Below are 21,771 nucleotides of genomic sequence, written 5' to 3' on the forward strand. Positions count from 1 at the left end.
AACCTAAAAGTCCTCTCAGCGAACACAAGCCGATGTCAGAATTGGTGTTTAATACCAAGTCGTTGTCAACTCAAGTCGTTCAATTCGAGATACTGGTGGAAAAGAAAGAAAAAAAAACAAATCAAACACACATGCAGTAGGGTCTCACGGAGCCTTGGCTCGGACGTCGCCCGTTTCTATGAATCGCTTCGCCATCGCTTTCGAAATCAGAGCGCGCTCGCTTGTCAATCATAACGCCGGGAGAACACGTCAAGCTTGTCTTCGGCGACGTGCCTCCCCAGATTGCCCACAGACTCCACCGTAAAACGTAATTCGTGAACTCGTCCCCAGGCCAGATGAGGGAAGTAGCCATTACAGCCACCCCTTCCTCACCCGGATGCGCCTTCAGAAGGACAGGTCGGCCGAGTTCACGCCGGACTCGCGTCTGGCAGATTCGGAGCTATCGTGAGCCGCTCCAGTCGTGCCGGCAGCTTGACGGGCAAGCATACCGCTGGTCGAGGTGCCGCTGTTGCCGCTGGTTTGGCTGCTGCGGCTGCTTCGGCTGGACCCCTTTCCGTCATCGAGGTCGGCAAAATCCGCCATGCGGCGTTGGGTGTATTCGAGCATGACTCGGCTGTAGTCCTCGACGGACGAGTTGGGGTCGGCAGCTCGACCTGTCTCAAGATGGTCGCCGGGAGGGCGGCAGCCCTCACCACTGGTAGGGGGCATCGAGTGGTATTCGTCGTCATGCATAGCAGTGGCCATCTTGTTGTCTAGATAGGAGGTCAGTCATGTCCAACCGCTGTAAACAGCTACGATGCAAAGCTGGTTCAGAGAACATCATCGTTGATACGGAAGAGCCATCATGGTCAGATGATCTGTCGACAACACGTATAAGGGTGAGACCAGTGCATAAAGGAATATTACTTTCTTCCATGCCTATACGGCAAAAAACTGCGCATGCTTACCTCAAGATCAGTGGAACAGAACAGTAAGGAAAAGTAAGATCAATAGTTATTGAAGGTCAAAGACAATAGTTTCAGGAATAACCACGGAAGCAGTGTGGGATCCCCAAAAGAAGACTAGCACGAGGTTTCAGGTGGACAGATTTGGTACGCAACAGCTTTGGGCAGCAACAACAATCGGGAAACTCTTTACATCGGACCAACATATAAGATGGGACTACCCGCAAGATAAATGCTCTGACCAGACCGACATGAGATCACAAAACGGACCATGACAGAACCGCTGGACGACATGTCGACCCTAGGGAGTAGGCTCGACTTGTCCATGGCCCGAGAGCAGAGGAGTCCACCGTGTTGTTGTGCCTCGAAGACCCTCATAGGACAGCCATGACATCATTTGCCGTCGCAGGGCTCCTCTCAGTGGCATCCTTCATGCAGAAGAGGGTCGATGGGGCCTGCACCGGCGTTCTTACCTTCAGTTTCTTCCCCCCTCCACTCCATCGGTGCGGCGACGGCGGCGGCGGCGGCGACTGGGGCCCGGACCAGAACTCCTCCCTCAGGGAGGGAAGGATTATCGGAAATAACCGTACTCCACTGGCTCTCTTCGGCCGGTGTTACCCCCGGATGGTCCACGGTCCCATCATTTAGAGGAGCAGCATGAGGTCACCGATGGAATGCGACTGGTGCATTGGAGAATTTATGGCGTCGAGAGATCGACAGTCTGCGCTTACTGAAGTGCACGTCCCTGCAGATCGGCACTTGCACTGGCTGAGGCCTGGATGAGTCCGTAGGCCGCCTAAGAATCCAACATGAGGTATGATGGTTGACAGCGAGCCAGCCATCATGGTGGGGGGAAGGGAGTTTGTCCCAAGAGCTAGTTGCATGCACAATATGTGAGAGAGAGATGGAGGGAGACTATGGGGACGCGATGTGTCATGGATGAACCTAAAAGTGAAAGGACGCTAGTTGACTAGGAGTATGCAAGAGGAGGGTTAGCGTGGAGGATGGCTACTGATCATCTCCGGTGCCAGTAACTGTGAAAGAGAGGATGAGGATGTCTCATCTTCACAGCTGTAAACTACTCCATTCTCAGCCAGAGAAATTCATCCAGTTGCTGTGGCGGGCCCAAGACCCATTCTCCCTGGAGGGAACCGACAACCGATAAAGATTAAACTAATCACAACCCTGCAGAAGTAGAGCAGTACCGAACAGGGGGCCCAGTTCTTACTGGGGACGCAGTTTGGAACGGGGAGACAGAGAGTCTGGGAAAGTGATGGAGACGATGAATTCATCCTTGCAAATGCAGACCGATGATTGGCTGATGAGAGGAGTTCGGATCAAGCTAGCGCCATGGCTGCATCGGGAATGGAGCGGTGCCTGGGGTGCGCATGACGTCAGGCATAAGGCCGCCACCGAGTCATATCTGCTCGTTGGCTCCATCTTCATATTCACCTCCTACCACACACAATATCCATTTACGAGGTATGATGGAGTCCTCCAGACACTCATTTCTCCATCTATGCAGTCTGGTCCTCTTCCTCTGACCCGGGAGCTTGGTGTATCCTCCGGCATCGCCAACCTTGCTTGGAAACCATCCCCTTCTTTTCAACAAAGCGTAGGCGAATCGATATCTAAATCGCATCGATCCCCAGCAAAACGTCGCATAACTTATTCATATCATAGAGTTAATAATCCGGTATCGGGCCACTGCACCGCGGCAGGCAATGCATGCTGCAGAATCCGGGACGCCTTTCGGATTGGATCCGATCTGTTCGGTGCCCCATGCAGCTCATGCGCTAACGATCGTTGCTAGGACACGCAGTCAGGGACACACACACCCAGCCTCCCCTTTCTGCTGTCCTTCGGTTGATTGTTGATATCCCACAGCGACCCACTTGTAAAATCTTCATCAGCAGAAGGTTCGGTTGGTGGCCCCTAGGTGGATCAAGACGCAACCAAACTGCTCGCGTAAGAAGTTGGCAGCCCTGAAGGGCACTTCCTAGACTAGCGCATTTGATCTCCTCGGGACGCTGCACTGTGGGCAGCTAGTAGCCCGGCTCAAAGGGGCCACGGACAGAAAGTACTACTGTGTCTGTGTGTCCAATCCAGGCAACGATCCCCGGCAAGGAAGTTAGCTGCTGCTGCACTCCGACGCGAAATGCGAAAGCGGAAAGTAAAACACGCTGTATGCGGACTGCACAACCAACGACCATCAGCGATAATCATAATCAAATAAAACTTGGAACGCTTTCTGGGCCTAGATCACAGGTGCGAGCGGTGGATTATCACTCAATGTGACATCCGTTCCCGTGGGCCCATCGCGGAACAATGTTCCTGGAAACAAATGATGAAATCCTTCTCGGTTCTCACGGCGCGGTTGTTATCTCCTTTGTCTCGGATTTGGAAAAATGAATACGCCCATGATATTGGAATGCCACGTCTCCCCACCCCCCACGTCAATGAAAGAAAAAGCGCAGGCGTACCTGGCCCCATGGATTCGGAAACATCAGACGGTGAGATTGAAATCACTGCGACTGGCGAGAAACAATCGTCTCTGACCGCTCCCATGATATCACATTGTCCTCGGACTTCCCTTGACATGCTTTTCGCGCTCTTGAGCGAGCGGGAAATATCCCACGGACTAGACCCGAACAGACAGAATATTGAGAGCCTGAACCTGAACACTCTGCTTAACGGTTGTCTAGGCAAATGCGCCTCCTCGGTTATGGGACGCTTCTTCACGTCATACCGCCAGGGATCGTGGAACCCATGATGTTGTCTGCACCACTGGAAGCGTCCAGTCCTGCTTCCGAGTCAGATTATGACGATACGGCCACCAGAATACCTCGCATTGATCAAGTCCTCGCCTCTAGTGACGCCACGTAGTTCCATCTCGCAGGTCAGACAGCGCTCGATTGAACATGGTGTCCTCCTAAGCACCGTCTCCATGACATGACATTTCTGAGACAGTTGGCCGATCATGCTAGGGGGGAGAAGGCTAGGCCTGCTTCTCCGCTCTGACGATGTCATATGTTCGCGGCCCGTTAGGCCGAATCAGCTCGAATACGTACCTCCATCACACCCTATCGACATTCCCCGGAACGCGCATATCTCGGAAGAGAAAGAGACAATCCACGTTGCCGTAGTGAGACATCCAACGTCATGCTTAACCCAGTTATCAGTCCACAATCCCTAACCCAAATAAGAAATTCACGTTGATACCAAGATGTTTGTTCCGATTGACCAGCTCCATTATCAGGAGTAAAAAGAAATGCTCTAGATCCCTACAACAGCGGGTAGATACAAACAGACGCCACAATCAAAGGACAGAAGAAATATTTTTCATCATGCTCGCACATCATCACACGTAACCTGTAGTCATTAATCAGCTCCAACGGCCCCATTACCAAACGGGGAATAACACATAGCCCACGAAAAACACTCGGAACTCAATTGTAAAAGGAAATCGACACTTACCTTTCCTAGCACCCTGGAAGAAGAACCTCACAACGAACACCTGCAGTGCGGCCATCGAAACCATCATCAAGCCCTCAATCACGCTAAAGTTGAAAATCCGACGCTCCGTACTACGAACGGTGCTGAAGTTGCGGTTTTCTCTCGTGCGGAAGTACTTCTGGTTGCGGGTGATGGTGGAGAGCTGAGCGGACAGCTTGAAGATCGACTCCTCGAGAGCGGAGGCCTGCTCGGGGCTAGCACCCTGGCGGGAGGGCAGTTGTGCGCGTTCCTCGTTCTCGACCTGTAGTCACGCACACACGTGCGTAATCAGTCTCAATCCCTTTTACACTACTTTGTAATATGCCGCAAAGGGTCGCTGGGTTGCCGATGTGGTAATAGGTAACCAAAACAGAAAAAACATACCGCGATCTCGAAATCGACAATCTTCTCGGCAAAGGTCGACATGTCATTGTTGAAGCAGAACCGGTACTCGCCAATGCTCTGGGCTGTGAACACAAAGTCACCCTGTCTTTCCTTGGTACCATCCAGGACCACCTTCTCGCCGGGTCCGACAACGGAGTAATCGATATCGAAGGAACCGCCGGATTGGACCTATTTGAAACCCCCGGTTAATGGACAATCCCACATTGAGGGATACAGAAGGGATAGTAGTACTCACAGCAAAGTAGAAAGCAAGCTTCACGTTCCTCTGGTCAACATAGTTATAGAAACACGCTTTCTCGTTGGCCTCGAGGCGGTAGGTCAGGGCCGTGGCTGCCACAGACGAAACAAAGGTGGCCAGGAGGCCGATAACCAGGGCTGCGAAGCGCATTGCGAGCAGGGGGGCGGAACAAGAGGAGCTGCGACCTCAAGTTTAGGACTACGCTTCAGGGGGGAAAGGTGAATGGATTCAAAGACAACGCAACTAGACTAATTGATGGAGTTGGAAGTTCTGGCCAGCTGTGACTTTGGCCCGCTCCGTTTGTTGTGTTTGCACTAACAGGCTGTCTTCCCGTTCATCCTCGACCCAATTGGGATGGACCCGCCTCCTGTTGTATTTATCAGCCAATGGCTTATTCTATTGTCAAGTTTACTCCTTTGGCATTTGAAAGAAGTAAATGCAAAACACATCAAGAGACGGCGTCTGTCAGACTGGCTACATAGCTCTCACCGCGGCCCCTGTTTTGACTGACCATTTTGCACTTATACGGTTCATTCATAAAGCTCGCATCCTTCCAAGCTAGCTCATACATCAATTCCAGCTGCTAAAAGCATATCATAACGGAACCATTAGGCCTGCCCTTCTAAGCTACCAGACAGACCAATACCACAACACATTGAAATAATCGCATCTGTTCATCATGTATAAAGTATGTTGTTTTTTGAAGTTCTTTCTTCATAAGCTGATTCGCCTGGGCAACACATGTCCTCCGTATGTTCATAATGGTATGCGTTCCCTGCCAATCGTAAGATAGACTCCCAGCAAAAAAAGACGTGCATAGCCATAACCATCAAGCAAAACTCCCATCTATCGGATGAAGAACGATTCGCTCCGGTTCCAAAAATTGCGGTTCTTATTTACATGCTCGAGACCAAGCAGGTCGTCCGAATCACCGATGATGTCGGAGAGGATATCATCTGAACAGCGTCAGCCAAACACTGTGTTCGTCTCAGAAAAGTAGGGTCGGGTCACTCACCATCTTCCACATAGCGCGGGTTGGAATACATGTTGCGAGATACCACAGCAAACTTGATCTTTTCGAATTGCTTGCCCTTGATGCCAGTCCGCTTAGACAGTCGCTCCTTTGTCTGCTTGAAGATCTCGCCCTAGTAAACGTTAGAATGCTGTTACCCGAAGTTAGGCGGAATTACAACGTACCGGCTTCATAACAAACTTGAAAGGCACGCCATGCGGCCGGTTGACCTCGCGGTCAAAGTTAAAGGCATTTATCGTCCGTTCGCCGTCCTGCATGTTGGCCTCTTCTTCGGGAACCCTCTCGGCATACAGCGACACGAATTCGTTTATTCCAGCGATCTTCGAGTCGGCCTGGAATTCCCGGTAGATCTTGCCGCCATGGGTCTCGTAGACGCGGGTCTCGCGGATCGTCTCGTCGTCCAGGTTTGCCTTCTTCTGCAGGCCGGCAACAAGGTCTGCGATGGTACCGTCGCGAGGAACCAACACCTCCACCAGTTGCTAAACACTATTTAGCTCCAATCCTTTGCAAAAGCGTGGTTATCAATCGGGACTTACCTCCTTGGTGATGCCTTCAGGAAGCCATGTAACCTTCAAGCAGGTCTTAGACTCAAAGTCACTCAAGCTAGTTTCCAAAACCTCGTAGTACAAGGCATCCTGGCGATGCATGCTGTACCCGTAAGTTGTTGCTTGTCCACCGAGAATATGATACAAGGTCTGGTTGGGTTGGTTGGAGTTCCGCTTAATGAACGCCTTCGGCTTGCCGGTACTTGCAAGGACCGGCGCGAAGCGCAGATGAGTCGATTCCACGTTCAGGTGCTCGCCGACCTTCTTCGAGAACTGATCGTAAGTCATCTTACGACTCAACGTGAGTGTGAACTCATCGCCTTCATCCGCCTTGATCGGAGCAAAAGTGATGTTGATCCTGTTCAGCAGGTAATCATAATATTGCCTTGCGTCCGTATACAAGGCGGTTGCCGGTAGGTCTGACTCCTTGATCGTTCTCTGGAAGGTGATGATGTCTCCATCCTGAATCTCGGACTGCTGGAAGGTCTGCTTCGGCTTCATCACGTCGATCATGTTATGTTTGATCTCTTCGAACAGCATGAACTCGGTCCCAGCAGGCCAGCCCATCTTCTCGAGGATGATAGGGGCGAGGTCCGCAACCTTCTGTGTCTTGCGCACGTAGACTGCACCGACACCGGCGATTGTTTGCGAGGGCGCATCGAAATGTTTCAAAAAGACGAGCACCGAGTTGTTATCCGGCCAGGAGATCGATCCATCTGCGGAAGGCTGGCCCACCTCCATCCAGACCTTGAACGGGTTTCCTTTCGTGCCATAGCGATTGTAAGCTTCCTCCACAGTCATGTCCTGATCCTTGATGACTTGGTCCGGCCGAGTCGTCTTGTTCTGTCGATTTACCATGACCCAGAAACGGACCTGTTCAGGATCGAGTCCCTTCTCCTCTGCGAGCTGCTGTGCAAACTCTCCGACCTTCTTAGCCCGGAGGATTCTGTATTGCTTCGGCACCGCAGGATCGGTAGCTGGCAGGTCTGCACTGGTGAGATCAAATCCGTGATGGGCCTGGAAAGACTCGTCGCTCAATACGCCAACATTGATATATAGGTGGGCTTCTTCTCTCTCCTTCTTTCTGCGCGCCAACTCGATACGTTCTTCCACGAGTCGGTTTTCTGCGGCATAGTTAGTATAGATCTTTAGAGCTGATGAGGATGCCCAACATACCGATGTGGGAGGGAACTTGTTCCTTTGTTATAGGCAAGAGAACATCATCCAATCTCGACTTCCGAATGTATACCAGCATGTAAGCGTTCATTGAGCGCTTGGTCGACAGCCCGCGGGTGTAAGGCTGTCTGACACCAGCCGCGCCGTTGGCCAGCTCATATTCACCACCGTAATTCTCCTCGAGCACCTCCTTGTCCGTCGCCCGGGTCACCCGATCGTCGTCGAACCGGTACCAGTGTCCATCCTTGGTAGGCTTCAAAAAGGCGTAGTAATGACCGGCATTAAGGTCACCGCTGTGCACCAGCACACCATGCAACTCGTAGATCCAGGGCTCAGACTTATCGGCATCGTTGGAAAGGTACGGGGTGGCGTCGAACTCCATGGGGAAGGCGTGGCGGTCGTTGATCTTCATCATGGCGTCACGATGGATGTCATACTCGAATCGCTTGAGATGAAGGTGCAGAACAGGTGGGAAGCTCTCAAAGATCACACCTTTCTTGGCGTCCTGGAGACCGTAGGGCTGTCCGGCATCGTACTTGTTCTCGCCTTCAAGAGTCTCCACCTGGATGTAGTCCTTGAAACTGTCGTCGAGGGTCTTGTTGCCTCGAACGTTGAGTTGGATATCCCAGAAGTCCTCCACTCGCGACGATTCGTAGTCGACATTGATGCAGGAGATATAGGTTTTCGTTTTTCCGACGAACATCTCCGGGAGAGCCTTTTCTGCCGGCGTGCCCTTCATCTTCTCCTCCATCCTCTCCATAAGCTTTCGAGAAAGCTCCTGGACATCCTGTTGCTCAAAGATTTGTCGCGATTCCCAGCCGAAGGATGCTGTGAGTTCTGTCGTCGAGACAGAGTTCTCACTCGTTTGGAGGTTATAGAACAGTCTCTGAAGCGTCCAAGCACTGTTGTCTCTTGAAGCCTCGGCCTCTGTCGGGATCTCGTAGACGGCCTTGACGCGTGTTAGCGCATTCACGTCGAAGCAGATAGATACTGCCACGTACCTTGCGGAACTTGTTGGTGAAGTATAAAGACTGCAGAAGCGAATTCAGATAGCAGGTTGCGCCTTGGTTCTTCAACCCCACCATGCCTGTTTCCTTCTTCGAATCGTAGCTGGAAACAATCAGCAAGAGGTCTGGGTAGACATCTGAGCAGATACATACTTCTGGAAGCTGTGCCACAGTACTCCTGTGGGATCCTTGACAACACGCACGTATGCTGTGATCTTGGCCTCTTCGTTCTGCACCAGAGGAACGCCGCGGCCCTCCCATGGCACGCTAAAGAGTCTGCGCAGCTCACAGAATCGGGTAAATCCCCAGTCACCCTCGTCCGCATTGAATCGATGTGTGGCGACTACATTCCGATCAGCGAAAATAGCCACGGCTTCCAGTCTGGGTATACGCACCGTGAGAGATGTAGATGGATGGGTCGTTTACGTTGGACAAAACCAGAGCGAACTGAACGCAAGCGTACCAGTTTGCTGGAGGTTCGTTTTCCCAGGCATGCTCCAGGTAAAAGGATGCGTGTTCGACATGATTACCGTAAGGAAAGAAGAGGACTCGCCTATGAATAGATGTCAGAGCCAGCTCGTCGGATCGAAGCGACAGGACGGTGCACCCACCAAGGAGAGCCGGCGCACTGGAAGACCGGGCCGTGTTCCTTCTTCTTGAGTTTCCGCCAATCCTGGATATGCCATGTGTGATACGTCTCATCTTCTGTTTCCAAATCGGGGTCTTTCGGGAGGATCCGGGCCATCATTGCTGCATCTGTAGTGGAAATCGGGGGATCAGACATGTCCTCAAGCTTGACGGAGAAAGCGCTCGTCACCGCGACCTGTAACGGCTCACCCCCACCGCGGGGATTCCGTGACACCAACACACAACCATCACCACGGCACACGAGACGCCAAAGGGAGCAAAGGAAGACGGGGGGAGAAGGATCTTACGATCGTCGGCAAGAGGCTCTGGCTCCGGTTCCTCCGATCCGGACCGAGAGACGACGACCTCGTCGGTTCTGTCATTGTGATACTGCTCATATTCGTCGACGAGCATCTCACTGTCTGGGACCTATGAGGATCCGGGAACACGATGTCAGCGATCGGTGGCTTGCGGGGGGGACAGGCATATCTGGGGAGGTGAATGCGAAATGATTTTCAGAGAACCACAATATGAGGGAGAACTTACGTTGTCCATGTAGAAGGAAAAAAGTGCGTACCCGCACTGGAGTTGAACGACAGACTCTTCTCACGGACGGGACGCTGCAGGTTGGATGGGGAGGAGTATTAGATCGGAACGGGTTAATCCTTTCGGAGAGGTGGATAGGATAGGGCGAGAATGGAAGGGAGGAGGTGGAGAGGTCAGAACCTCGTAAGACGAGAATGAGAATTGAAAGAGAAGAGGAGGATCTGGGCTGCCGTTGATTCCAGTCCGCAGGAGTTTGGGATGAAGCTAGTGGCGGAGTTGCCATAACCCAATAATAACGGCCATGCGGGACACAGCAGCCCTTATTATTAAGAGGTTTCTGGTACTTCCCCTAACAAACCAGCACCAACACCAACACCTTTCCTTTTCCTCTTTTTCTTTTTCTTTTTCTTTTTACTGCCTGTTAGTACTGCTCGATTCGCTGCCTATGAAGTTAGTCCAATCAGTAGATTGGGGTTAATTAATATGGCTCATTGACTTGAGGAAGGTGGATTTCTTAACAGTGACCATACTACTAGTCACTTCCATTTACGCTCGTATGATGGTTGACTCCATTGCTATGCTATGGGCATTCAACTTGATGCTACCTGTCATGAGTTGTGTGAACACAGGACCTGTACAAAAAGAAAATATTAACAAAAGGCAGTTACCGGTTTTGCCATCTGCAGCTTTACTCTAGGCGGCTATTAGGTCAACTTCTCCTGGCAGTTGCCTGGCGTTATCTTATTTACTATGCAGGACCAAGTAAGGCAAGGCTGATAGGGACTGTACTTACAGTAGTAGTAGCTAGCCACCTACCCAAACGTGATATCACCCGTGCATTTTTTTGACGCTCCACCGTCCAAACTAGACCAAATCCGAGCAATATTAAGATGCTGCAGTTCCGACTGACCGAAAAAAGGATGATGTGAAAAAAGAATTTATCCGGCATCTTATAAATAAATAGTGAGAGGGAAATAATGTATCGTATAGCTATTGGTAGTTCAGTTAAGTATGCTTACTCTTTCTTACTTCGTGCTCTTCCTACCAATTATCCTTCTATTCCATTAGGCTTGGACCTCTTTCCAACGCCATCCGCTCTTTAGTCCACGATCGGGTGGAATGGAAGATCACCGTTTTAATTAGGCAACACCCAGCACCAGCACCAGCATCCCTGTACTGTATCCCTAACTTCTACCCAGTACCAATCTGACCTCGGATTGAGGAGATTTCAGCTATACAAGATTGACACGAATACTCTCAAGGAGGATATTTCATAAGTGTTGATGATTACTTTCATTCATTTCTCCGTTACATGTGAGCATCGGCACGTCACATGCCTAAAGCTCTCACCGCCCGGACGCCTGGAAAACCGGCCGCATTTGCCATCAGGAACCATGTCATGCCACTGTGATTTCAGCGGTCGTGGACCAAATTGATCCTCTGCAGAGCCATGTATGGACCATTCTATCGGAACTTGATCTCGTGTGGCTCTTTTGATGCGCGCCCGTTCTGCATTGGCGTAATACGGTCCCCTCCATGCCACACCCGCGCTTAAGCCGTTGACTCAGTCCAAACCACAGCAATATGGCGTGGAGTCATTCAGCTCGTCGCTGGCGGGCTCTTCGTCAATGCTGCACTCCAAAACTACGATTTAATTCCACTCAGCAAGCTCACAGTCCGCCGCCGTGGAGACCGGTATCGGCTTTGGACGAGTAGGCTATCCTTGACACATTCTACCGGGCGTCAATGCTAATGGCTTGCAGATGGGTTGAGCGTGACATCCGTCCTATCAGTTTGCGACAGCTTACCTTCTTTGGACGAACCCTGACAGAATCCCGGCTCATCAGTTCGGCCAACTACGTACGAACTGAGCTTCCAACTAGGTTAGTGCGGTCATTCCATGGCAGTTGACTATTTAACTAACTTAAATATTTCACTAGACTCGCACATCGTCTACGAGATATCCAACGACTCCCGTATGTGGTGGTGGCCAATCCCCACCTGTCCATGGTGTACGAGCTCTACTACAAGGCATTCGAGCGGTTTCGGACCATCCCAGAGATAAAGACCTTGGATGACAATGACAAATTTTGTGACATCCTACGTAAAACGCTCCGAGAACACCTAGTTGTGATCCCCAAACTGGCAACGGGTGTCCTGGAGTGCCGCGAGCTCGTCCCATCAGATGTGCTGGACAGCTTTATGAACACACTTCTCCGAGCGGTAAGACCTTGTCTGGTTGGATGGTATGTTTCTCGACTAATATATCTGGTTTAATAGAGAATTTCACGCCGCGTTATCGCCGAGCAACATCTTGCTTTGACGGAAACCTTTAACTCTCCGTGGCACTTCCCTGGATCCCAAGATCGCACAGATCTAAATGCCGACTTTGTCGGTGAGGTATTCCTCAGATGCAACGCGAAAGAGGTTGCTGAACGGTGCGGGAAGCTGGCGCAGGATATGTTGCGGCAGAACGGTGGATCGGATAAGATACCAGAAATCTCGGTGCAGGGACACCTCGAGGCAACCTTCCCTTACATGCTGAGTCACTTGGAGTATATCATCGGTGAGCTACTCCGCAACTCGATCCAAGCTGTGAGTGAACGATACCGGGACTCTACGGAGAAACCGCCGCCTATCGAGGTTCTCATATGCGAGGCCCCGCAGCATGTGATCTTGCGGGTATCGGATCAGGGTGGCGGCATACCGCGTAAGGTTCTGCCATACTTGTGGTCTTTCAACAAGGGCCCTTACAGCACATCACACCTCCAGAACTTGGGACAGGTTCCCGCCATGGCTGCCACCATGCAGGAGCTGTGCGTGCCGACAGAAAGAAAGGATGCGGATCGGGACACGTTCCGCGAGAGCTCGCTGGATTCGCTGACCTCGCGGCCCCCTAATCTACGTCTGGGGATCGGTCTGCCCATGAGCCGAGTGTACGCCGAGTACTGGGCGGGCAGCTTGGAGCTCCACAGCCTCGAAGGTTACGGAGTGGATGCGTTCCTGCAGATCTCGAAACTCGGCAACAAGAACGAACAGGTGACGACACGTGCATCGATTGATGCAGTATAGAGGCTCGAAGTACGGAGAGGCTAAGTCGTATATACCTCCAAAGATACACGTTAAACGAACACCAACCGCAACAATGGCACCTGCCTTTAACATCTCCTATCTACTAGTTCAACTCCCCACTTACCCCAGGTTTTCCGTAGCTCGGCCTTAAGCCCAAACAGGCAAGCGCGGCCCATTTGCGGCAGCTTGCGGGATGACGTCAGCCGGAATGGGATCCGGGCAATTCCAGGCCAAACTAAAAACATTTCTGCCTTGTTCAGTTGGTGGCCTGGCAAGGGATTGATCGCTCAACTCGGCTGCTGTGTTGTTCTCTCATACTCGACTTGGCTTGTGACTTGCTACCCGTGGCGCTGGCTCACAAGGCTGATCAACACTTGGGAAGCCAATTTGATCTTCCAGTACCACCTTCCCGTCCCGGTGACGTCGATCTAGAAACAACCTGTGAAACCTTGTGACTGATCCGATCCTCTCTCCCCTTCTTGATTCATATACAATGAAGCGTCTCAATTCCAACAAAGACGACAACGTCCCCATCTACATCTACATCCTGCTGGTGGTGATTCTAACCCTCAGCTTCCTGGGTACCTATTTGGACTCGAGCAAACGTGTCAAGTCTGCCGCACGGTCCTAATCAGCACTACTACTACTACTACTACTACTATATTGTCGTTATCACATAGCCTTTAAATCAACAAAGATGGCGGGAACATGCTCCATGCTCTGCTTGATTCTGATTACCTTGTTCAGTATGCAGCCCCTCCACTTATATTCTCACACTTTTTCATAAATCTGAATCTGAAGCTAATTCTTCTGCTCATCTAGTACCTCCTCTCGGTGTGTTTATGATCTCGGGTTGCAGTGTTGATCTGCTTATCAATATACTCTTGACGATTCTCGGGTTAGTTCCTCATCCTTCGTTTTCACTATACTTCTTCGCCTTCGCAGTGTTACATTAAAAGTAGATGGTTTCTGACCGTGTTCACATTGTGCAGGTACTTACCCGGTCACATCCACGCATTCTACCTCGAATACGTATACTATGCCAATCGCAACGCAGGAACAGGCGAAGCACCACGTCGTGCGCCGGGAGTCTATTCCGAGCGGATTCAGCGCGGGGGAAATCATCACACGACGTATGGCACGATCCCTTGATGTATGCTGAATGATTCAAGCTGCATGTGAACATGGCTGTTTCTTTCTCCTTTACATTCAACTGTTCCGGGTATTACTATGTTACGAAACCCTAAAATGAACGATCAAAGTCGATAGCATCATTAACTGGAGTTGAGGTTCTTTTATTTCTACAATGCAAGTAGATGACATGCTCAACCTCAAACCTAAACCCAGCCCATGCCTCCATAAATAAATAAATAAAACACCCATTAATAAACAAGAACAATCCCAATGCAATTATACCATCCCTCCTACATAAACAACTCACTATACTCCCCAACCTACACCGCCCCAGCAGAAGCAGAAGCAGTCCCAACATTCCTCCCCTTCAACGCCGGCAACCCAAAAGCCCTACTCGTGCCCACATCCCCCCCGGTCCTCATCGCACCCCCGGTCTGTGGAGCCCACCACAGCGCCCCAACCCACGGCTGCACATTCCACCCGACCGAGAGGGTAACATTCTCCCGTTCGGCCATCTTCCCCGAAACATCCCCGATGGAGTACTTCGCCCGTTGATCGCGGAGTCTCAGTTTCCCAGGCTCAGACGCCTTCTTACTGGCAGTTTTACTGGAAGATGAAGTCTTCTTCGTACTGCGCTTCTTACTCGCAGACGATGATGCAGAGGGGAAGAATCTCTCGCGCAGGGCATTAAACGAGTACGGCGACTCCGGGGCCGGGATGATGGTGTCCCAGATGACGGAGTGGGAGGGCGCGGAGGTGGTTGGGTTGGAGGGGTCGGAGGGGTAGGTCGCGTAGACGTAGACGAAGAGTTGTTTGGTGTTCCAGTTGAAGAGGGGGGTTAGGTCTTTTGTATGGTTGTCAGTTATATAGGGGAATGGGAGATGGGTATGGGGGGGATGTATGTACCAGCGTCCAGATCGAATTTCATGGCGGCGTATTCTTCCTTTCGTGTGCTGTAGTAGTGGGGACGGCCTTTTGTTCTGTTGAATGGGTTGGGCTGGGTTAGTTACGTTGGTGTGGATGTGGATGTTATGTTATGGGGGTGGTGTATAGGTATCGGAGGGATTGGATTAAGCTGAAGAGATGAGGGGAGAATATGGGGGGATCGTACACTTTCACATCGCGCAACTTCACACTAGACGTTACATCGTCAGTAGGATAGAGAAATACGCTGAGAGCAGCGAGTCCGGCGACGAAGAGAGCGACGGTCGTGAAGAAGCCGAAGACGCCTTGGGCGCGGTTGAGGGTTGAGTGCATTCTCCCCTCTATGTGTATGGACCGCGATGGAAAGGTGGTTTATGAAAAGGAAGATAGGGAGAATAACTCCCTGTGAAGTTGCGACGTCGCGAGGATGTTTGTATTGGGGATAGTATTGGTGATAGTAGGAGAAACAAAGCTGGGCGGAGCTTGAAGCCACATGGGCCTTTTTCGGGATTGGTTGAGCTGAATGGCTGGCTGGCTTATCGATAAGCAAGCAGCTACTAGTAGTCACTTATCGTTGTATCTCCGGTACTGTCTGTCGCACTTTGCTACAACTTCATTTCCTCGTTGGATTGAATTGCTGCGCGCAAGGTTATTATAGACTGCCGCATATACTCTCGCTACTTATACTAATCTTTCTTCATTATTACTACAATATTCTCTCAATTAATTACCTACTTACACCCACCACACCACTTCCTCAACACCAACCACTAATTAACCCCGCATACTCTCTCCCCTCCTTCAAATTCCACACCATAATAGACCACACAAACTATATACATTACAAGATAAAAGCAAATAAAATGGGTGACCACGTCCTCTTCTTCTACGGTACCCACACCCTTTCCCCCACTACCTCACCCCTACTAAGATCTCCTTCAAAGGAACCCTAATGGCCCCTCCCATCCTCCACCGCGTAATCCACGGCCACTCCACTCCAGAACCATGGCAAAAAGCTCTTCTGACAATCAAGCCGGCAATCCTGCATGGCTATCGACGCCATCGCGTCCGGTATGCGGATTATCCGGGTATCATACCTACCACATCTTCATCTTCATCTGGTGATACTACTGCTGCTGGAGAGGCATCTGTGCTAGGCACAGTAGTGTGGGGATTAACAGACGGCGACGTATATCGATTGGATCGGTTCGAGGGGAGTGAGTATGAGAAGAGGGCGGTTAGGGTGAGGGTTCTAAATCATCAGCAGCAGGGTGAGGGTGAGGGTGGTAATGGGGAGATACAAGAGGTGTTAGATGCAGCGGAGACAGAGGGCAGCAGCCAGACCAAGGAAGGGGAGGAAGTAGAGGCCGTTACGTATGTGTGGACTGCTGGAAAGGAGCGGTTAGAGGATGCGGAGTGGGATTTTGAGGCGTTCAAGAGAGATAAAATGGCGTGGTGGGTGCAGGCGGATGAGAAGGATTGGTAGGTAGTAGGCATAGATTTAGATCAGATCAGATCATCCGATTCTATCAATATCGATATATACAATACATGTCACCCCTCGTCTTGAATTCCACTGAATCAATCGTATGCAAATGCTTGGTATCTAATGCAACTGTCAACTCAGCCCTCCCCTCCCTAGTGTTCCGGAAACGCCTGCGTGCGGATGGCACGAATTAGGAAAATATCAAAGCAAATAATGCATAAGACAAGTTTTAGAGATAGTGCTTTCGTTACTACTATGTGCATAGCTGACTACCTCGTGGGTGTCCCTCGTACTTGGGTCTCGACTGCCACGACACTCACACCGTCGTCAGGACTATCGCCCTCCGGAGCATCTTCTTTGTTGTGGACAACGGTGCGCGGCTGTGTCTCCGACTCCGGGCTCTGTCGTCGTGGCTTTGATGGTTTGGATTTGGTCTTAGGTGGCGCTGCCTCCGGCTGACTGTCTGGGACTAGGACAACATCTTTCTCGGGAGATGCTTCGGGGTGCCGTGACTCTTTGGTGTCCACTACCGGTGATCTTTGGATCTCCTTAGGTTTGTCCTGGCCCGCGCTAGTTTCCGCTTCGGCTTGCGACTGTCGTTCAGAATTCACAGTCTGAGTAAGGTCCCCCGAGCCATTCGACGGCCCTTTTTTCCGGTGTGAACGTTTGCTTTCGCTCTCCGCACCCTCCAGCACGGGACTACCGAGTAGGTAACAGACTGGCTTCTTATTCACCATAGTGTCTTTGTCACTGATCTCATGGCGTTTGAGCTGCTCCTGCTCGTCATAAAGCATGTCAAGAAATTTGCGGAGTCGCCGTCGGAGGAGACCGGACTTCAGCGGAGGCCAGTCGTCTTTCGAATCCATCTCCTTCTGAAGAAGCTTCCTGACAAACACATCCGGATCTTGGACGAATTTCTCCAGGTATGCCAGAAGATACAGGCCGCAGTCGGAATAGTTGGGCTGCAGGGGAATATCCCGGGCCCTCATACCCTTGATCAGGCCTTTGTCAATTTCGACGCCCTTCTTAGATTTGGCTTCTTCGTATAGATATTCACGAAGGGAGCTTATTGTTGGCGAACGGGGCACATTCAGCGAGTCAAAAGTAATAATGATCGGCTGGCAGACGTCGTATCTAGGGCCCGCTCGCTTTGCCTTTTGTTTGCGAGGCTTAGCTGATGGTTCGGGCAGTTGAGCAGCTTCCTTCGTATCAAGCTTCTCGGGCGTCGTCGCATTCTCTGTGAGACTGGAAAGAGTTTTGGAAGGCCTTTCTGGGCTAGCTTCGAGCTCAGGCCACTCTTGATCTGCAGCAGGACTCTCTGCAGGCTGGTCCTTTCCAGCCCCATCAGCTATCCTCATAGTTTCTAGGGATCGCCTAGCTAACTCCGCTCTCGTAGGGCCTGAGCCGTTGACCAGTTTTTCTTCCTTGTCCTTATTGGTGGCTACTTCCGGCTCTGGCGTTTCAGAGATCTCCTGAACCTGACTGTCTGGTGGCCCCGAAGGTTCTTTTTCGCCTTGTGTTGGTTCATTTGTATCCAGCACTTCCTGGACAATCCCCTGCAGGCTTGGTAAGTTGCAGATTATAGCAACATACCAGTGCGCACTTTCATTGATTGGGACCACGACATAATCATGACTGAATATGTCGACGGTCCTCGTCCACTTCTGCACGCCTTCATAATTTATGCCCCGCTTGCCCCGGGGGACATTCATAAGTGTATCGTGAAAGAAGGAGTTGAAAAAATAGACTCTCTTCGCCGCGTCACTATTGGTGCGCTCCAGATGATCTTGCAGGAATCGAATGTAGAACCCGATAAGGTTGTCATTCAAGAACTCATTCTCGCGCAGTCGGTCAAGGTCGTAAACATCCACCTCGGCCTTCTTCTTCCCAACCATCGGATAGACAAGGGGTCTACTACATAGTCAGCATCAATAGGTACCGTTGTTTGCAGAGTTGCATACTTGTGCCACTTTTCAATGTTTACAGCTGGCAAAGGCGGCTGCGTATCTTCATCATCGCTATCGTCACTGTCATGGTTTGTCAGTCGTAGTTACCACAGTATATCGACCAGCCAATACATACCACACTACAGTAGTCGCGGAAGGAAGACGAGACATGGCTCTTGTGGTGATGCTGGACGCAGACTTCTTCACGGGAATTTCCACACCGGGGTCCGTGGCGCTCTTCGACACACGGCTTGGGCTTGATTCAGGCTGCGATGGGTTCGAGTTGTTGGGCTTGGGTGCAGTAAGGGAGGGGTTTGCACGTTCCCGAGAGGCGGCGTCCGGCGGCGACGGCTGTCTCCCAGCGGCAACCCCGTTTTCATCTCGCAGATTGTCCGTAAGCTTCACCCGTTTCGTGGTGTCACGCTGCTTGTCCGGGACTTGCTCAAGACCGCTTTCCGATGATGGCCGTTTAATTCCATTTGTAGATTGTTTACTTTCTCTTTGGGCCTTGTTGAACGCTTTGTCCATCCATTCGCTGCTCTTATATCAGCCTCAGTTGAATAGCAAAAGGTATTGTTCAGGAACAGCAACAAGAGCCAAAGGAAAGCGGCACAAATAGAGAACAGTGAACTGACATACCTTGACTTGTCACGAACGTCGACCTCACCCAATAAACAGCAGAATTCCTCCTTCACAGTGAAAGACATGAACTCAATATCGATCCGATTATCGAGTTCCGACGTCTTTGATAGCACTAATCTGACCTTATTGTTTGGTGACTCTGCTTTCAGAATCTGTCGTACTCTAGAAAGAGGCGCTTCAAAAACGTTCTCCGAATCTGGCTCTTGACACAGTGCGATTGTGCGCTTCGTCATGTCGACGTGAACCTCGACGGACTTGCCATCCGATGCCTGCTGTTCGATAGGACCAGTTCGGACGAGCTTCACTTTAAAGGATCGCTGGTTCGACATTTCGGAAGCTTTGGTCTTCTTGTTTTTCCGTTTCCCTTTCTTGCTTGCCCCGGAGGCTTCGAAAAGAGTGGGTTTGATGTCTTGAGACAGGTGCCCACGGCCTGTCGTGCGTTGATTTCCAAGCTCAGCTCTCTTGTCTCCAATTTGAGCGGGCGGTGGCCGCACTGTTACCGCCCCTTGAAGCTCATCGGGACTCTCCCGCGATTCAGACACCCGTCTTGTGGGTTTTGCCGCGATTTCCGGATCTTGAAGCAGACCCATCTTTGCCTTATTTGCAGGTTCCTGTGATTTCGCATTTATGATTTCGACGCTTTGTAGGATCTCATGTTTGGAGGATCGTTCCTGTTCGGCGCCGGAGTCTACGTCGGCAATGAAGGAATTGTTTCTCCGTCTTTCTTTGGTGGCATTTTTCGTGAAACGTTCATCGCGGTCATCATCGGACGGTGCTCCGAAGTTGGGTAAAGGACCACGTTTTGGGCTTGGTTGTATCCGGGAAGGTCTCACGATATTTTCAGTGCTTCGGTACTCGTCCACTTTTGAGCGTCTGTTATTCCGCTGTTTCTTTTGCTTCCCTGAACTCTGGCTCAAAGTAGGAGACATACGTGGTGGGTGACCGGCGATGCGGGGCGCCTCCTGAGCGGGGTGCTCAACATCGTTGTCAGACGGTTTTGTGAAATTTCCACGGCTGGAATCGAGGGTATCCTGGCGGCGCCGTTTATTGGGTCTTTCAGAGCCTGCGTATCCTGTGACATTTCCTAGCTGGCTGTTCCGTAGGCGATTCGGTTTTCCTTGTGCACGAACCGGTCCACTGTCTCGGCCTTTCGATATCGTATCCACGGGTCTGAAAGGTGACTTGTTCCTGCTGTCAGCACGAGCACAGAAGCATTTTCAGTTCTGATCATATCATACCTTGGGCTTATTGCTCTTTGTTTGTCCTGGCACTATAGGGATTCCACCGGGGTCATTCCTAGAAAAAGTGAACCTCGCTGATCAGCATATATTCATATGGCCACTGCGCAAAACTGAACGCACCACTTATTGGGAGGAAACAACCTAAGTTCATCGTATGCTTCGGAACGCTGGCGCGACTTGGCATGTGTTGGGTCGCCAGACCTAATATCAATCGAGTCAGTATCACTCGGTCTGCTTCCGCATTGCGAGGCCATATTTACAGGCGACGCATTCCTGATTCTGATCGAGGAACGGTCTGGCGATATTGTGGACGTACAGGTCGGTGTTCGTAAGGATGTCGAAGTCCTTCGGCATTGCTGAAAGCAGTCTATCACGGCCGGTGTTAGCAGAGCGGAAAATGTAAAATTATTGGCCAAGACATGAGTTGCGAAAGAATGATCGCATGGTAATCTGGAGAGCGCCGGGTGGAGTACGGATACTTACGGTGATAGGATCAAGGCTTTCAAGAGATGTATGAAGAGATCCGTATTCTATAGGCGAACCGGGATTCCATGCGCCGGACGTCTCAGTCCGCTGTATGTGATCGGAGGTCGCATCTGATGGGGGCGCAGGATCGGGGGAGGTTTGCGGGGAGGAGGGGGGTCGAGTGGAGGTGCGACCGGTGAGGAAGTCTGAGAGTTGTTTGAAGAGTGGCATATAGTCACGAGCGAGGTCATTGCATGACCAGACAGGCCAAGAGGGTTCTCATATTCGGCGAATACCGAGCAGAAGTGGGCATGGCGATAGAGAGAAATGCATCATGGATGGGCCAGAAAAGGCGGTGGGGGGATTCTGCCCACCGACGTGCGGAGCCCTACAAATCTGCTGACTAGTTCTAGTCCGGCCACTAGTGCCCGCACTAGTGGTGTCTCGTGCATTTGCTGTAGATAGTCTACAGTATGGCTCTGTAATCACCATTCAGGATGCCAAATAAGTATCATTTTGCGATATATATAGTAGTACCACTTCCTTCAGCACTGAGGCAGCATCTGGAGTTGACACACTTTCAAGTTTATGATGTAATGATGTCTGTTACCACTCTTAGCGGTAGATGAGGGCATTAACACGGTTTGCGGATATATATATACTACCGTTTACTACTTAATACACATATTAATACAATCACCATGATTGTGCCTGCGCACACCGAAGTAAATGCTACTTAGTATTCATAGTAGTACTACGAATGATGCTCCTAATCTTATCTACCATGATTAGACCGACTAAAACACTCGAATATTGTGAAATGGTGTAAAACTACCAGAAATCAA

At 50.9% G+C, this 21,771-nt stretch overlaps 8 protein-coding genes across 8 annotated transcripts; 3 read left to right on the forward strand and 5 right to left on the reverse strand.

The window, feature by feature from the left end:
• Positions 1-384: 384 nt before the first annotated feature.
• On the reverse strand, positions 385-744 carry AtWU_10968 (uncharacterized protein; the record flags this gene model as incomplete). Its single annotated transcript, XM_035506070.1, has 1 exon — positions 385-744. One exon carries the CDS (start codon positions 742-744, stop codon positions 385-387), a length of 360 nt encoding a protein of 119 aa, XP_035361963.1.
• Positions 745-3,682: 2,938 nt separating this feature from the next.
• On the reverse strand, positions 3,683-5,232 carry AtWU_10969 (emp24/gp25L/p24 family protein; the record flags this gene model as incomplete). Its single annotated transcript, XM_035506071.1, has 5 exons — positions 3,683-3,747; positions 4,016-4,027; positions 4,422-4,701; positions 4,824-5,012; positions 5,080-5,232. The coding sequence occupies 5 exons, from the start codon at positions 5,230-5,232 to the stop codon at positions 3,683-3,685; spliced, it is 699 nt and encodes a 232-aa protein (XP_035361964.1).
• Positions 5,233-5,928: 696 nt separating this feature from the next.
• AtWU_10970 (ubiquitin-specific protease UBP15) lies at positions 5,929-10,025 on the reverse strand (the record flags this gene model as incomplete). Its single annotated transcript, XM_035506072.1, has 11 exons — positions 5,929-6,038; positions 6,098-6,227; positions 6,280-6,594; positions 6,652-7,784; positions 7,837-8,785; positions 8,838-8,946; positions 8,997-9,186; positions 9,239-9,396; positions 9,455-9,599; positions 9,779-9,899; positions 10,017-10,025. The coding sequence occupies 11 exons, from the start codon at positions 10,023-10,025 to the stop codon at positions 5,929-5,931; spliced, it is 3,369 nt and encodes a 1,122-aa protein (XP_035361965.1).
• A 1,575-nt stretch (positions 10,026-11,600) lies between these two features.
• Positions 11,601-13,088, forward strand: AtWU_10971 (protein kinase PKP2; the record flags this gene model as incomplete). Its single annotated transcript, XM_035506073.1, has 4 exons — positions 11,601-11,728; positions 11,780-11,899; positions 11,957-12,239; positions 12,297-13,088. The coding sequence occupies 4 exons, from the start codon at positions 11,601-11,603 to the stop codon at positions 13,086-13,088; spliced, it is 1,323 nt and encodes a 440-aa protein (XP_035361966.1).
• Positions 13,089-13,785: 697 nt separating this feature from the next.
• AtWU_10972 (YqaE/Pmp3 family membrane protein) lies at positions 13,786-14,240 on the forward strand (the record flags this gene model as incomplete). The annotated part of the gene is made up of 3 exons (XM_035506074.1): positions 13,786-13,834; positions 13,911-13,986; positions 14,081-14,240. The coding sequence occupies 3 exons, from the start codon at positions 13,786-13,788 to the stop codon at positions 14,238-14,240; spliced, it is 285 nt and encodes a 94-aa protein (XP_035361967.1).
• Positions 14,241-14,542: 302 nt separating this feature from the next.
• Positions 14,543-15,479, reverse strand: AtWU_10973 (signal peptidase complex subunit SPC3; the record flags this gene model as incomplete). Its single annotated transcript, XM_035506075.1, has 3 exons — positions 14,543-15,066; positions 15,129-15,202; positions 15,334-15,479. 3 exons carry the CDS (start codon positions 15,477-15,479, stop codon positions 14,543-14,545), a joined length of 744 nt encoding a protein of 247 aa, XP_035361968.1.
• Positions 15,480-16,009: 530 nt separating this feature from the next.
• On the forward strand, positions 16,010-16,632 carry AtWU_10974 (gamma-glutamylcyclotransferase family protein; the record flags this gene model as incomplete). Its single annotated transcript, XM_035506076.1, has 2 exons — positions 16,010-16,037; positions 16,091-16,632. The coding sequence occupies 2 exons, from the start codon at positions 16,010-16,012 to the stop codon at positions 16,630-16,632; spliced, it is 570 nt and encodes a 189-aa protein (XP_035361969.1).
• Positions 16,633-16,901: 269 nt separating this feature from the next.
• AtWU_10975 (SUMO protease ULP2) lies at positions 16,902-21,157 on the reverse strand (the record flags this gene model as incomplete). Its single annotated transcript, XM_035506077.1, has 8 exons — positions 16,902-18,543; positions 18,594-18,659; positions 18,715-19,113; positions 19,218-20,401; positions 20,459-20,516; positions 20,582-20,662; positions 20,722-20,828; positions 20,945-21,157. The coding sequence occupies 8 exons, from the start codon at positions 21,155-21,157 to the stop codon at positions 16,902-16,904; spliced, it is 3,750 nt and encodes a 1,249-aa protein (XP_035361970.1).
• Between the last annotated feature and the right edge of the window lie 614 nt (positions 21,158-21,771).

Source organism: Aspergillus tubingensis, assembly GCF_013340325.1.
Source record: "Aspergillus tubingensis WU-2223L DNA, scaffold_15, whole genome shotgun sequence".
In the NCBI taxonomy this organism is placed as follows: domain Eukaryota; kingdom Fungi; phylum Ascomycota; class Eurotiomycetes; order Eurotiales; family Aspergillaceae; genus Aspergillus; species Aspergillus tubingensis.